Source organism: Dendrobates tinctorius, unplaced genomic scaffold, assembly GCF_039654945.1.
Source record: "Dendrobates tinctorius isolate UK_male_01 unplaced genomic scaffold, ASM3965494v1 ptg000155l, whole genome shotgun sequence".
Lineage (NCBI taxonomy): Eukaryota > Metazoa > Chordata > Amphibia > Anura > Dendrobatidae > Dendrobates > Dendrobates tinctorius.
Genome location: NW_027361822.1, coordinates 24,472,777 through 24,488,720, shown reverse-complemented (window position 1 = coordinate 24,488,720; position 15,944 = coordinate 24,472,777). Strand labels below are relative to the sequence as shown.

The window sequence follows — 15,944 nt, the reverse complement described above, 5'->3', positions numbered from 1 at the left end:
GTGAAAGTAAGAGCAGTGTCACTGCTGCCAACATGTATGGAACTAGTGAAAAACGATGGACAGATGGACAGTCGTAAAATTGAACAAGAGGAAAGAACAAACAAAGAAAAACAGACCATGTAGTCCAATATATCAAATCTTAAAAATGTGCAGTTTATTAATTGATCAGGTAAAAATATAACAGAAAAAAGACCAATGCAGGAGTATAATACAAATGTTAAAAATGGGGACGCTACATCCAGTTAAAGTACAAGGTATCAAGCATATGATTGTATATCTTAATGAATAGTACACACAGTAACACCATGACAAAATTTGGAATAAAAATATAGCAAAAATGTAGAAAAATTGTAAACTAAGAAGGTAGTAAGAGGGAGTCAATAGGACTCAAAACATTCATTCATAGTTTATATATCACAAAGTGTAAAAGTGTTAAAAAAATAATAATAAAGTGCCAGTGCAACCAAACATCAATAGGTGTCAGTGTGTACATATCATGTGCACATACAGTACGTATTGGGAAACCAACAGGACACCCCATAACAGACGTAAAAAAAAACCTGTCATTATGTACCGGTAATAGGATTTTACAGAGTCTACAACAGCACCCACCGAGAGAGGGGATTCGCCCACCATCAGGACAGGAACCTACAGATTCAAAAGGGGGTGATCCCCCTCACCTCCTCAGTTGTGTTTCAGAGTATGAGAGGAACTGCCTTCAGATTAGCATACAATCATCCTCTTGCTTATACTACAAAATACAGTCATAGTAACATAGTTAGTAAGGCCGAAAAAAGACATTAGTCCATCCAGTTCAGCCTATAAAATTCTGTCAGAATAAATCCCCAGATCTACATCCTTCTAAAGAACCTAACAATAACTGTAAGACACAGCCGCAGTCACCTCTATAGAGTGAAAACTTTTATAACACACTTCCCATAGAGTGCAGGAAAACCATAGCGAATAATTACGGGAGGGGAACGCGTGTGTCACGATCCATTTTTGGATCTGTTTCAGTTTGGGCTGCTCACATATAAACTTTTTTCCTTTCAGGCCATCGGGACTTAATATTAGTTTTTCCTCCCAGTGGTCGCTGGTGTTACTACATGTTTAGTTAGTCTGCGTGTGCTGGTGGTGACCACTCCCACCTTCCTATATAAGGTCACTTGGTGCATCAGCTGACTGTTGGTTATGACAGGTACTTTTTGGATACCAACCGTGGTGAAGACTAGAGCTACCTGGTGCCGTGGTGGTTCAGCTTATCTGGAGCAGTGTTGATTCTGCTGAAAGCTGATTTCAGGAGCCTTACTCTGCTGCTCGGAGCATTGGCAGCAGAGAAAGCTAAGTGTTGTTTTGTTTAACTCTGTCTGTTGTATCTCCCCTTGGTGTTTTATTAGTGCTGTGGTGGGACCAGTGTCCGCACTTACCAATTCCCTAGTGAGGGATAGGTGCAGGGTAAGTGAGGGACAAGGTATCCTGCTCGGCGACGGTTTGAAAGAAGCCGTATAGGGACGTCAGGTTAGTCCAGGACACAGCCGCAGCAGAGTGCAGGAGGTGTCCCTTTCCCCATTCCCTATAGCAGGGCCCACCGTTGTAATTGTGTTCCCGGTGTCCCCTTGTTTGTCCAGTTGTTTGGTGACCGACCGATCGTCGGGTCACGCCACGCAGGGCCAGTCATATATCGTGACAGTGTGTGTGCTGTCGTGGACTCCGTAAAATCCTATTACCGGTACGTAATGACCAGTTTTCCTTTCTCCACGACAGCACCAACCGAGAGACTTTCAGAGACTATCACCTGCGAGGGACCACGGCACTAAGTACTGATCGCCCAAAATCTAAACTGGAGGTGGATGAAAGATCAAGACGGTAGTCTCTATATAAGGTGTAAGGTGCTTACCATGTTGCCGCCTTACAAATAAGTCAATGGAGACGTCCTCCTTTTCCTCCCATGAAGATGCCATGGCCCGTGCACAGTGCACCCTCACTTCCTCTGGTGGGGATTCTCCTTTGACCAAATACGCCAAGCAGATCGCATCCTTTATCCACCGGGCAATGGTGTTCTTTGTGATACCCAACCCCTTCCTTCGACACTGAAAGGAGACAAACAGCGCCCTACTTTGTCTCCAAGCCTGAGTCCTTTCTAAATACCCCAATACTGCTCTCTTTGCATCTAGAGTATGGAATCTTCGCTCCTCTACCGTAGCGGGATTATCATAGATGGATAGCAAATATAGTTCTTGGCTTCTATGAAGTTTAGAAGCAAATTTAGGCAAATAGGCTGGGTCAGGCTTTAAAACTATCTTATCTTGATAGACCCTTAAGAAAGGAGCATCCACTGACAATGCCTGGATGTCACTCACCCGTCTTGCGGAAGTTAATGCAACCAACAAGGCAGTTTTTGAGGTCAAAACCTTAGTTGAGGCTGAGTCTAAGGGTTCGAAGGGGGGGACCTGTCAGAGCATCTAGACCAAGGTTTAAATTCCATGGAGGTAATCTAGGAATATGCACCGGGTTACTGCGCTCACATGCCTTTATAAATCTAGTGACCCATCTGTCTCCTGCTACATTATGGTTATATAGCGCTCCTAGTGCTGACACCTGCACCCTAAGGATATTAACTGATAACCCCAATTCTCGGCCCTTCTGCAAAAATTCCAGAATTGCCGGAATGGGAACCTGATCTGACAGAGGTGCTGAGTGAAATAACAAAATATTTTTCCAGGTCTTAAAATAAATTATTGTGGTAACCTTTTTCCGACTTAGTAATGTAGCAATCAGAGTCTCTGAAAACCTTCTATGCCTCAGCAGCTCCCTCTCAAATTCCATGCCGTCAAGTAGAGACCCTCTATCTGAGGATGATGGAATGGGCCTTGAAAGAAAAACCCCGGGCTCGCTGGCAGCACCCAAGGGTCGGTCACCAACATCGCCTTTAGCCAGAAAGACCAAGGCCTCCTGGGCTAGAAAGGGGCAATTAGTATCACTCTTGCTCTCTCCTCCCTGAGTACTATCAGAATCAGACACATCGGGGGAAACACATAGGCCAGAGTATAATCCCACCGGACCTGAAGAAAGTCTACTATATCTTGCTGGTCTGATGCTCGTAGAGACGCGAACCTACTGAGCTGTCTGTTGTCTCTCATGGAAAAAAAGATCTCTCTCCGGGAGGCCCCATAAGTGTACAATCTGCCTGAAAATCCGTCTGTCTAGAGCCCATTCCCCCTGGCGCAAGTAATGACGACTTAGATAGTCCGCCCGAATATTGTGCTCCCCTCTGATGTGTAGCGCTGACAGAGGGGACTACTTGCAGTGGACATCAGTAGTCATGATCTTGTCCCCCTTGACGGTTTAAATAGGCCACCACTGTAGCATTGTCTGTATGAACCCGTACATGTGAATTCCGCAGAGCCGGCAGAAACTCTAGAAGAGCATATTTCACCTCACTGAGTTCTTTCAGGTTCAAGGAGTACTCTTCCTCCCTGCCCGTCCACCTCCCGAGCTATACTGTGTCCCATGTGGGCTCCCCACCTCAGGGGGCCAGCATCGGTCGTGACTATATTGTTGGGTACTATCCCCCACAGCACCCCTTTGGACAGATGTATCAGTTCAAACCACCCTGATAGGCTGCTGACCGTGGCGACCGACAACTGCAATCTTCCTCCAAGGTGACCCTGCAGCCTTCTTTCTGCTTTGAGCACTTCGCTCTGCAGTGCTCTGGTGTGAAACTGGGCCCACTGCATGGCTGGCATGCAGGATGTTAAGGAACCCAGCAGGGACATTGCTTCTCTCAGGGATAATTCCAGATTGTCCATCACTTTTCTGACTTTTCGGATGATACCTGTCTTTTTGTCCTCCGGGAGAAAACATTGCTGAGCTACTGTGTCCAGGAGGATACCTAGGAATTTCTGACAGGCAGAGGGAACTAGTCTCGAGTTCTTCAGGTTAACTAGCCAACCTAGATCCTGTAGGGATGATATTATATGGTTCAGCCAAGTAGTACACTGAACAGCCGACCCCCCCACAATCAGGAAATCATCCAGGTATGGTATGACCAAGGTGTCTTGTTCTCTTAAATGGGCCATCACTTCTGCGATCACTTTGGTAAATACCCACGGTGCCTTGGAGTGACCCACTGGCATGGCGGCAAACTGAAAATGCCTAACCTGATCGCTCAGTCGTACCGCCACTCTGAGGTATTGCTGGTGGTCCTGGAATATCGGTAGATGGTAGTAGGCATCCTTTAGGTCCAGGACCGTCATGAAACACCTGGGAAATAGAAGCTTGGTTGCAGACCAGATGGATTCCATTTTAAAGGTATGACACCTCAGGAATGTATTTAGCTTCCGTAAATTAATAATGGTTCTGAAAGAACCATCTGGCTTGGAAGCCAGGAATAGATAGGAATAAAACCCCATCTCTTCCTGATTTCTAGGGACCTCAATCAGGACCCGTTTTTCCGTTAATTGCAGGATCTTTATTTCCAGGGCCCGCTGCTGGTCAGGGGAGTTCAAGGTTGTTAGTAAGAAGGAATCTGGAGGGATACTCCGAAACTCCAATCTCAGCCCAGATAATATGATGCCGAGGACCCAGGAGCTGGATGTTATACGGCTCCATTGATTATAAAATTATACCAATCTACCGCCCACCTGAAGATCAGGGCTAGTGATAGTCGCGCCTATGCTTGGTAGATGAGGCCGTGCCGAAGTAGGCAACTTTCCGCTTCGGCTCTGCCGGCTCCCAGTCACGGTCTCTATAGCGCTTCCGGATTGATGACCCCTTCCTAAAGGTGTTCCTAAAAGTAGGTGTAAACAATTTAGGAAATCCCTTTTTTTCTGTCGGATGCCTTTGTGAGGATTTCGTCAAGCACGGGCCCAAACAAGTACTCACCCCGGCACGGTAACAATGATAAATGTAAGGTTATACACATGGGAAGAAGGAATCAATATCACCATTGCACACTGAAAGGTAAACCACTGGGTAAATATGACCTGGAGAAGGACTAAGGGATCCTAGTTAATGATAAACTTACCAGGAGCAGCCAGTGCCAGGCAGCGGCTGCCAAGGCAAACAGGATCATGGGGTGCATTAAAAGAGGTCTGGATACACATGATGAGAGCATTATACTGCCTCTGTACAAATCTCTGGTTAGACCGCACATGGAGTACTGTGTACAGTTTTGGGCACCGGTGCTCAGGAAGGACATAATGGAACTAGAGTGGGTACAAAGGAGGGCAACAAAAATAATAAAGGGGATGGGGGAATTACAATACCCAGAGATTAGCAAAATTAGGATTATTTAGTCTAGAAAAAAGACGACTGAGGGGCGATCTAATAACCATGTATAAGTATATAAGGGGACAATACAAATATCTCTCAGAGGATCTGTTTATACCAAGGAAGAAAAGGTTTTTCCACCAACATAGAAGAGGATTCTTTACATTTAGGGCAGTGAGAATCTGGAATTCCCTGCCTGAGGAGGTGGTGATGACGAACTCAGTCGAAGGGTTCAAGAGAAGCCTGGATGTCTTCCTGGAGCGTAACAATATTGTATCTTACAGTTATTGTTAGGTTCTTTAGAAGGACGTAGATCTGGGGATTTATTCTGACAGAATTTTATAGGCTGAACTGGATGGACTAATGTCTTTTTTCGGCCTTACTAACTATGTTACTATGGTATGGCACATAATATTGCCTTTGCATGAGCATCCCCCCTTCAGCCAGAGTGCTCGTCGGGCAGCATTCGATAGGCTAGCAGACCTGGCGGCTTACCGTAAGGAATCAACTGATGCATCTGCCAGGTAAGTCGCCCCTCCAAGGATTTGCGAGGAGTCCAGCAACCTCTATCTAGGTACACCCGCCCGTATCTGATCTTCCAGCTGGTTCAACCAGACTAACATGGATCTGGTCGTGCAGGTGCATGCAATTGCTGGCTTAAATGCTCCAGCTGACAACTCCCACACTCTTTTCAGGAGCATGTATACTTTCCTATCAGACGGATCCTTCAAATGACCACCGTCCTCTAGAGGCAATGCTGACATCTTAGATGAGGAAGCCACGGCTGCATCCACTTTGGGGATCTTAACCCACTCTGCCAGCACGTCATCTTCAAATGGATATCTCCGTTACGAAGCAGATGGCAGGAATCCCCTGTTATCCTGCCTATCCCACTCCCTCTTTACCAGGTCCTTCATTGACTCATTTACTGGAAAGGCCTTACGTCTCTTTTGACATAAATCTGCAAACATCAGGTCCTGAGCAGATCTGGGTTCTTTACCGTCCGCAATCCCCATGGTGGCTCGAACTGATCTCACCAAGGCATAATTTCCACTGGAAGGCAAGGCCTCGCTTCTTCGTCCAAAGAGGAGGATGACGAGGGGAATTCTGAGGATTCAGACTGCTGTTTCCCCATTGACGGACTAGACTCTGGACTAGACTCGATAATATTAGGCTTCTTTTAACGGGTCTTCCCCCTAAGGGAGCTCTTAACTTGCTCTCTGACAAATGATCTTAGCTCCAATGCACACACAGGGGCCTCCTCCTCCAGGGTCTGGCACACGCACACCTGACAAAGCCTCTTAACATAACTGTTAGGCAGTGGTGCTGTGCATAAAGCACACTGCTTGTTCTTAGTTTTTGCCAACTTCTTAACCTGGGGAACATAGAGCACAGAAGGGGGATTCAGTTGCACATATGTTCACTCCCCATTAAAGCTGTCTCTCATCAGGGTACCGGTTCCGGAGGCGGGGATCCAGCGTGGGACGTAGGGGCCCTAGATGACTGATGCCCCTGTCCACTTCGGCTCTTAGTGGTCTCGCTCCCTATGAAGCGTCCACTGCCTTTACCCTTCTTACTCTCTGGCAATACCACCAAGGTTGCACTACATTGTACTAAAGCAAATCAGTGTGTGATAAATGAAGTGTGAATAGCATAATGGCTTTTAGGAAATAAAAAAACACAAGAAATGCTTAGCACAAGATTTGGCCAAAAATTGTGAGCCCATCTACCAATGTCAAGGTAATCTCACAATCAAACGGGTCCCTAACCCAACTGCCTAATGTGAACTTACCTCTAGCTATTAACATGGTAAAGCCTGTATTTATATATAGGAACGTTGGAAGCAAACGTGATTGAATGTAATTAAAACCAATGCTTGGTGAAGGGTGGGGTTTGTCCAAGTCAGAAAAAGTAGTTCATAATAAAAATGAGAAACTGACTGAACAAAAAGCTAGTCTGAACTAGTGCATACCAAAAAACACTAACATTATAAATAAAGTCAAAGTATTACCTTGACGTTGGTAGATGGGCTCACAATTTTTGGACAAATCTTGTGCTAAGCATCTAATGTGTTTTTTCATTTCCTAAAGCCATCATGCTATTCACACTTCATTTATCACACACTGATTTGCTTTAGTACAATGTAGTGCAACCTTGGCTTTATTTATAATGTTAGTGTTTTTTGGTATGCACTAGTTCAGACTTGTTTTTTTTTCGGTCAGTTTCTCATTATTATGTACTACTTTTTCCCACTTGGACAAACCCCGCCCTTCACCAAGCATTGGTTTTAATTACATTAAATCACTTTTGGTTCCAATCTTCCTATACATACATACATACAGGCATTACCATGTTAATAGCTAGAGGTAAGTTCACATTAGGTAGTCAGGTTAGGTACCCATCTGATTATGAGAAAACACTAACATTATAAATAAAGCCAAAGTATTACCTTGACGTTAGTAGATGGGCTCACAATTTTTGGCTAAATCTTGTGCTAAGTATCTCATGTGTTTTTTCATTTCCTAAAGCCATTATGCTATTCACGCTTCATTTGAGTCAGCTTGGGGTATGTCTCTATCAGTTTTGTACATCGAGAGACTGAAATTCTTGCCCATTCTTCCTTGGCAAACAGCTCAAGCTCAGTGAGGTTTGATGGAGATTGTTTGTGAACAGCAGTTTTCAGCTCTTTCCACAGATTCTCGATTGGATTCAGGTCTGGACTTTGACTTGGCCATTCTAACACCTGGATACATTTATTTGTGAACCATTCCATTGTAGATTATGCTTTATGTTTGGAATCATTGTCTTGCTGGAAGTCAAATCTTTCCCAGTCTCAGGTCTTTTGCAGACTCCAACAGGTTTTCTTCAAGAATGGTCCTGTATTTGGCTCCATCCATCTTCTCATCAATTTTAACCATCTTCCCTGTCCCTGCTGAAGAAAAGCAGGCCCAAACCATGATGCTGCCACCACCATGTTTGACAGTGGGGATGGTGTGTTCAGGGTGATGAGCTGTGTTGCCTTTGTGCCAAACATCGTTTGGCATTGGTGCCAAAAATTTCGATTTTGGTTTCATCTGACCAGAGCACCTTCTTCGACATGTTTGGCGTGTCTCCCAGGTGGCTTGTTGCAAACTTTAAACGACACTTTTTATGGATATCTTTGAGAAATGGCTTTCTTCTTGCCACTCTTCCATAAAGGCCAGATTTGTGCAGAGTACGACAGATTGTTGTCCTATGGACAGACTGTCCCACCTCAGCTGTAGATCTCTGAAGTTCATCCAGAGTGATCATGGGTCTCCTGGCTGCATCTCTGATCAGTCTTCTCCTTGTCTGAGATGAAAGTTTAGAGGGACGGCCGGGTCTTGGTAGATTTGCAGTGGTATGATGCTCCTTCCATTTCAATATGATCGCTTGCACTGTACTCCTTGGGATGTTTAAAGGTTTGGAAATCATTTTGTATCCAAATCCGGCTTTAAACTTCTCCACAACAGTATCACGGACCTGCCTGTTGTGTTCCTTGGTCTTCATGATGCTCTTTGTTCATCAAACAGAACCCTGAGACTATCACAGAGCAGGTGCATTTATACGAAGACTTGATTACACCCAGGTGGATTATATTTATCATCATTAGTCATTTAGGACAACATTGGATCATTCAGAGATCCACAATGAACTTCTGGAGTGAGTTTGCTGCACTGAAAGTAAAGGGGCCGAATAATATTGTACGCCCCACTTTTCAGTTTTTGAATTTCCACAAAAATTTAAAATAACCAATAAATTTCATTCAACTTCACAACTGTGTCCCACTTGTTGATTCTTCGCCAAAAATTTACATTTGATATATTTATGTTTGAAGCATGATATGTAGGAAAAGGTTGAAAAGTTCCAGGGGGCCGAATACTTTCGCAAGGCACTGTATGTGGACCTGAGTCATGGTATATTGTTAGATGATCAACAGCTTACTAAAGGAAAAGAAGCTCTGATTGAGGTAGCAGTTAGGATGAGTGGGCTACAGGACGGCCAAGAGCAAGAGGACTCGGGTCCTACCAGTGCTGCTGCTGCCGCCGTTTCTTCATCCTCATCAGATGAGGATTTTGATTTTGACAAGTATTTGGATGACAAGGATCAGGCAAAGCATTGCTGCAGGGAAAAAGAATCTACTCCCATAGAAAATAAATTGACCATATTTCAGCAAAATGTTTAACTTGCTCTCAAAGAAGTAGAAGAGTTCAATCATTCATCAAAACTGACTGTGCACAAGGCAATTCGTTTATACCCTTAAATTGTTAGAGATGTTGCCCATGTGGTTACGGCTTTGCCACCAACCCAAGTTAGTGTAGAGAGGTTGTTCTCTGGCCTTAAAATAATTAGGTCAGATTTGAGATAATCTATAAATGAGGATCTGATGGAGGTGATACTATTTCTCAGAACAAATACATAGACTGCACAAATGTTATTCAGTATGTTTTTGTTGAAAACTTTTTTTTTTTTTTTTTTTTTTTTTTTACACTTACTGCATTGTGTTGTATTCCAATAAATATATATTATACACAATATGATGGTTGAGACCTTTCAGATTTATTACAATGTGTGCATCTCCTGAAGGTTTTTTCACGACAAAGAGGTGGGAGTAGTGACCTCTTCCCCACTCGTTCACTGGTAATGGGGAGATTGCATTTCATTTTAGCAGATCCAGGGGCGTAACTAGAACTGATTGGGCCCCATAGCAAACTTTTAAACGGGGCCCCCTCAAAGACACTCCCCCTCAAAGACAAAGACGCACCCCCTTCAAGACGCACACCCTTACCGATAATGCATACTAGAGTCACATTAAGTAACAGAATTAGAATTCTGAGGGCGAGGCAAGAAATCATCAAGCTGGCTGAGTGGCTGGCATTAACTAAACTGAGACAGTGAGGGCTGTCTGCCTTCCTCCGCGCAAACAGACCTCCAGAACTACATTTCCCAGAGGTCCATGCGGCAGGCAGCTCTGCAGAGAGCTAATAGACAGCGAGGGCTCAGGGAAGGGGCGGGACTGAACTAGTCTGAAGCATTACACTGGCTGCAGGCAGGGAGGCGGGCCCAATATGTGCTTTGCTCCGCACAGCAGGCACAGAAATGCAGCGTGGCTGCGAAATCATAGTGTACATTTTTCCCCGCCGGGGCCCCGGATCCCCTACACTACACGCACCAGGTCGGCGGGCCCCCAAGACAGCGTTGGCCAAAGCACCCACCGGAGCGCCGCAGTAATGTAACGTATATACTCGTGTATAAGCCGACTCCCCTAATTTTGTCACAAAAAACTGGGAAAACTTATTGACTCGCGTATAAGCCTAGGGTGGAAAATGCCAAAGCTACTGGTAAATTTCAAAAATAAAATGGGCCCCATAAGATGCTCCATAAAGTTCATGATGGCCCCATATAATGCTCCATAAAGTTCATGATGGGTTCCATAAGATGCTCCATACAAAATATGCCTAATAATGCTGCACAGTGAATAATGGTCGCCCTATAACATGATCTATAATAACATATGCCCCATATAATGCTGCACAGTGATTGGTGGCCCCTTATAATGCTGCACAGTGATTAGTGGCCCCTTATAATGCTGCAGTGATTGGTGGCCCCTTATAATGCTGCACAGTGATTGGTGGCCCCTTACAATGCTGCACAGTGATTAGTGGCCCCATAAAATGCTGCACAGTGATTAGTGGCCCCTTGTAATGCTGCACAGAGATTATTGGCCCCTTATAATGCTGCAGTGATTGGTGGCCCCTTATAATGCTGCACAGTGATTGGGCGGGGCCCTGGCCCTTGTAATGCTGCACAGTGATTAGTGTCCCCTTGAAATTCTGCACAGTGATTAGTGGCCCCAAGTTGTAATGCTGCACAGTGATTAGGGGCCAAAGAAAAAAAATATTTATACGCACCTCGGATCGTCCCTGCTGCTGCTTCTCCTCAGCGTTGCCGGCTCTGCACAGTGACTGTTCAGGCAGAGGGCGCCTGCTAACTACGTCATGGCGCCCTCTGACCTGAACGTCACTGCCAGAGGAAGCAAGACAGCAGAGCGATGCGCAGCGGTGGAATGGGGGACAGGTGAATATGGCTCCCTTGAGCAGGGTCGGACTGAGGTGTCTGGGGCCCACCAGGGGAATGGACTCTAGGGGCCCACCCTACAGTTATATGCAAATATCTGTCAGTCGTTATCCCCATTATAGTGGAGCATCAGCTGTAAAACACAGGCGGCTCCTGCACATCTACTGTGAGCCCCTGGGATGTATAATTACAGTAGCTTACATTAATGGGGTTCTTTGGTTAAAACAAGTTATCACCGATCCATGAGCTCCACAGGATAGGTGATCGCTTAGGTCCGACCATTAGACACTTCACCGATTGGAAGAGTGAGGAAGTTTTATCCCTGATAGGACACTTATCCCTATTTTAAAATGGAGTGGCAGGTGGGATATCTGACCGAAGCTCCATTCATTCTCTTTGGGGCTTTTATAAAAAAACAATTTCCGCCACTGAGGGAATGAATGGATCAGTGATCAAGTCAGACATGCCACTCCAGTCTAATGGGGATTAAAGCTCCACATTCTGCTGACTGGGTCCACATAGTCTGCCATACAATATTATGGGCAACCACATAGTCCACCATACAATATTATGGGCAACCACATAGTCCGCCGTATGGTATTATGGTCACCACATAGTCCCCCATACAGTATTATGGGCACCTCATAGTCCAGTATACAGTATTATGGGCACCACATAGTCTTCCATACAGTATTATGAGCACCCACATAGTCTGCCATACAGTATTATGTGCAACCACATAGTCCGCCATACAGTATTATGGGCACCTCATAGTCCACCATACAGTATTATGTGCCCCATATAATGCTCCTCCATACAGTATTATGGGGCACCTGCTCCTTCATACAGTATTATGGGCCCCCTGCTCCTCCATGCAGCACATTATGGCCCCCCTGCTCCTCATTGCAGCAAATTATGGCCCCCCTGCTCCTCCATGCAGCACATTATGGCCTCCCCTGCTCCTTCATGCAGCACATTATGGCCCCCGTGCTCCTCCATGCACCATACTATGGCCTCCTCTGCTCCGGCACAGCTTCCAACGAGCATGGTGACGAGAATGATATACTATTAAACTGCGCAGGCGACAACCATGGGCCCCCAGAAAGCTATTTTTCCTCGCAGTGGGACCCCATCAGGTAGCCGGCACTTCCATGGAGGATGGTGACGTAGTATTTACACAGCATAGGGGCGACCACCGTTGCGTGGGGCCCCAGAAACCTTTTTCGTCTCATTGGGGCCCCATCACCAGGGAGGGTGCAGAGACAGCAGAGCAGCTCACCACACCAGGCTAGCCAGCTCTACACCGGGCAGGCCACAGGGCAGGAGTCAGACAGAGGGAGCCCGGCAGAAAGCACACAATCACACACCACCACAGAGCGGGGCCCGGGCCGGCACTGCAGGACAGTGGTAGTCGGGAGCCGGCAGAGCTGTATGACCGAGGAGGAGGAGGAGGACGACACTGGACACACTGAGCAGACCGCAGGGCTGCAGGAGTCAGACACGGAGCCCGGCAGAGAGCACACAACATTACCATCACCACCACACAGCCGGGCCAGCACTCTCCGGCACTGCAGGACAGCGGCTGTCGGGAGCTGGCAGAGCTGCATGACAGAGGACACTGGACACACTGAGCAGTCCGCAGGGCTGCAGGAGTCAGACAGGGAGCCTGGCAGAGAGCACACAACAGCACCACCACACAGCCGGGCCGGCACTGCAGGACAGGGGTAGTCGGGAGCCGGCAGAGCTGCATGACCGAGGAGGAGGACACTGGATGCACTGAGCAGGCCGCAGGAGTCAGACAGGGAGCCCGGCAGGGAGCACACAACACCACCACCACCACCACACAGCCGGGCCGGCACTGCAGGAAAGCGGTAGTCGGGAGCCGGCAGAGCTGCATGACCGAGGAGGACGACACTGGACGGCCTGAGCAGGCCGCAGGGCTGCCTGCAGGAGTCAGACAGGGAGCCCGGCAGAGAGTCCACCTCCACCACCACCGTCCACCACCACCACACAGCCGGCAGAGCAGAGAGAGTCCTCCACCCACCACCACACAGACACAGCCATCAGTCGAGGACATTGGACTAGTCTGTGTCACTGTGTGACTGTCTCCCGAGTACCGGCCCTAGTGTCCCCTGCTGGAACCTTTCCCCTGCTATTTTATACATTGATCGACTGACTAGTCACTAGTGTGACTCACTCACTGGACCCGCTGACAGGAGGGCTCAGGGATTGCGGCAACACTAGTCAGACAGACACGAGCGGGAGCAGCAGCACAGGATGAGCGCCGACGACGTCCTCTGCTCTGTGTGCTGGTGCTGCTATTAGCCAGGCAGCAGCCAGCTACAGGAGAGGAAAGAAACACGGGACGGTGCCTCGCCGCCCGCACGAACCACTGCAGACAGCAGAAGGACCAGGTCACATGGCGGTCAGGGCCCAGGAGAGTGACTCACCGTCACGTGACCAGACACAAACAGTGACTGTCAGGAGCCGCCACCCGACCGCGTGCACAACCTAAAAAGTAAAGTGCACGCGCGCTCTTACATTTAAAGGGGCAGGATTCAGAAATCTAAAGGGCCCCCCGCGACCCACCGGCACCGGGCATTTACCAGGTAGCCCGCCAGGCCAGACCGATCCTGCCCCTGAGCCTCCCTCCCCTCCGTTATACTCAGTCACCTCTCTCCAGTCTCTATCTCTTGCAGCCACCGGCCGGTGCTTGTTCCATCTTCTCAATCCATTCTCATCTCAGCGCTGTTCTACTTCTTCCTGCTTTCAGAGTCCACGTGGAGCCGCTTATTACGTATGCGCATATGTAATGAGCAGCTCATTACTTATGCGCATAGGTATTGAGCGGATGCTGAAAGCAGGAAGAACTGCGCTGAGAACTGAAGATGGAATAAGCACGGGGCCCGGGGCTGCCTGCAAGTGCAAGAGACATGCTAGGGGAGGAGTTGTAGTTAATTGCACTACCCGGGAAGTGCCGATTGGAGCCGGGGACCCGGGCCCCTATATGGGCCGGGCCCCAAAGCAACCTCTTTGGCTGCTACCCCGGTAGTTATGCCACTGAGCAGATCCTGAAGACCCGATATCAGTAAGTCTTGGGCTCCCTGGGATGGTAGGGAGGTGACTCTTAGACCCGAGAAGGGGATGATTCGAACTCTATAAGGAGGCCCTCTCTGATAACATCGAGGACCCACTTGCAACTGGAAATGGTCAGCCACTGATGGAAGAAATTCAAAAGCCTCCCTCCTACAGGGTCAGAGTCATTGCTTGTCCTGGTGCTGCTGCTGGGGGACAAGTATGTTCTTGCCTTTCCCCTTAGCGTGGCTCAACCTCCCAATTTTCTCTTTACCCTTAGATTGAGGGGTCTGAGGCACCTAGGAACGAAAAAGCGCTTCTTGGCAGGCTTCTGCTCTGGAAGACTCTTCTTTTTGTCTGTGGCCATCTCCAGTATGTCATCAAGGGTTGGTCCAAAGACATATTCATCCTTAAGGGATGGAGCACAGTTTATCTTTAGAAGTGACATCCCCACTCCATATTTTAAGCCACAGACCCCTTCTAGCAGAGTTGGACTGGAGCAGGAACCTAGCAGCGATGAAATTGATTCAGCAGAGGCAACCGCCAGGAATTCAGTTGCCCTTTTAAGTAACGGAAGGGAACAACTCCCCTCTTGAGGTCCCCTGAGAGATGCAGTTCTCCAATTGATCCATTCACCGGAAAAGGGATCTGGCAATACATATGGAAGAGAGGTTTCAAGAGAGGAGGTCGAGGTCTCCCAGGATTTTTTCAGCAGGCTCTCCACCTTCCTATCCATTGGGTCCTTAAGTTGGGATGAGACCTCAAAGGGGAGTGTGGCTTTCTTGGCTACTTTCTCCACCTGTACAGCCACTTTAGGAACATCCCAGTTAATCAATTCGCCCTCTGAGTAAACCTGCCCTAACGTTCCGAGGGGGTACTCAACCGTTTCTCTGGGGACTCCCACACGAGAGATCATGTTCATGATGTTCTCATGGAGAGGGAACCCAATCTGCCTCCCTGCTTTTAACCCTCCAAACATTTCATTTTGGATTGTTTGGGAAATCTGTTCCTCCTCCAAGCCCATAGTATTACGGAGTGCACCAATTAATTCCTCCATATATTCCGTAGAGAAGAGGTACTTTTTAGCCTCCGATATTTTTTGGGATGATGATTCTTCCCATTTTTCTGAAGCTGAGCCATAAGAGTCTAAAGAATCCGAGTCGAAGTCCTCAATTTGGAGCATTCTCTTCTTAGGGGGAGATGCTCCAAGAGAAGGAGGTGGAGGAGAGGGAGGTGTGTAAAGGCACCTAAGAAGGATTTGACCTCCTGCTTGAACAGGTTATGTATCTCATCCAGGAGTGAGGGATGTTCAGCCCTAACCACCATTTCCGTACACTCCTGACAGCTTCTTCTCCCATCGAGAGGGAAGCTTCTTACTGCAGATGGCACACTTAAGGACCTTCTTAGCTGGGTTTTTGTGGGCAGACTTGTCTCCCTAGGACAGAAGGGGAGAGAAGTATAACTAAAAGGGACCCACTATCACTGAACTCAGGATCCTAGCT

At 47.5% G+C, this 15,944-nt stretch overlaps 1 protein-coding gene across 1 annotated transcript in view; it reads right to left on the bottom strand.

Moving 5' to 3' along the window:
• Positions 1–15,944, bottom strand: part of LOC141051190 (uncharacterized) — an 86,554-nt gene that overhangs the window by 29,143 nt on the left and 41,467 nt on the right. The window contains exons 7-11 of the mRNA XM_073548054.1: positions 15,777–15,877; positions 15,101–15,689; positions 14,717–14,851; positions 1,914–2,090; positions 1,728–1,795 (exon numbers count right to left, since the gene is read on the bottom strand). Of these exons, the coding sequence (XP_073404155.1) occupies positions 1,728–1,795; positions 1,914–2,090; positions 14,717–14,851; positions 15,101–15,689; positions 15,777–15,877 (1,070 nt within the window). The remainder of the gene's footprint in view (positions 1–1,727; positions 1,796–1,913; positions 2,091–14,716; positions 14,852–15,100; positions 15,690–15,776; positions 15,878–15,944) is intronic.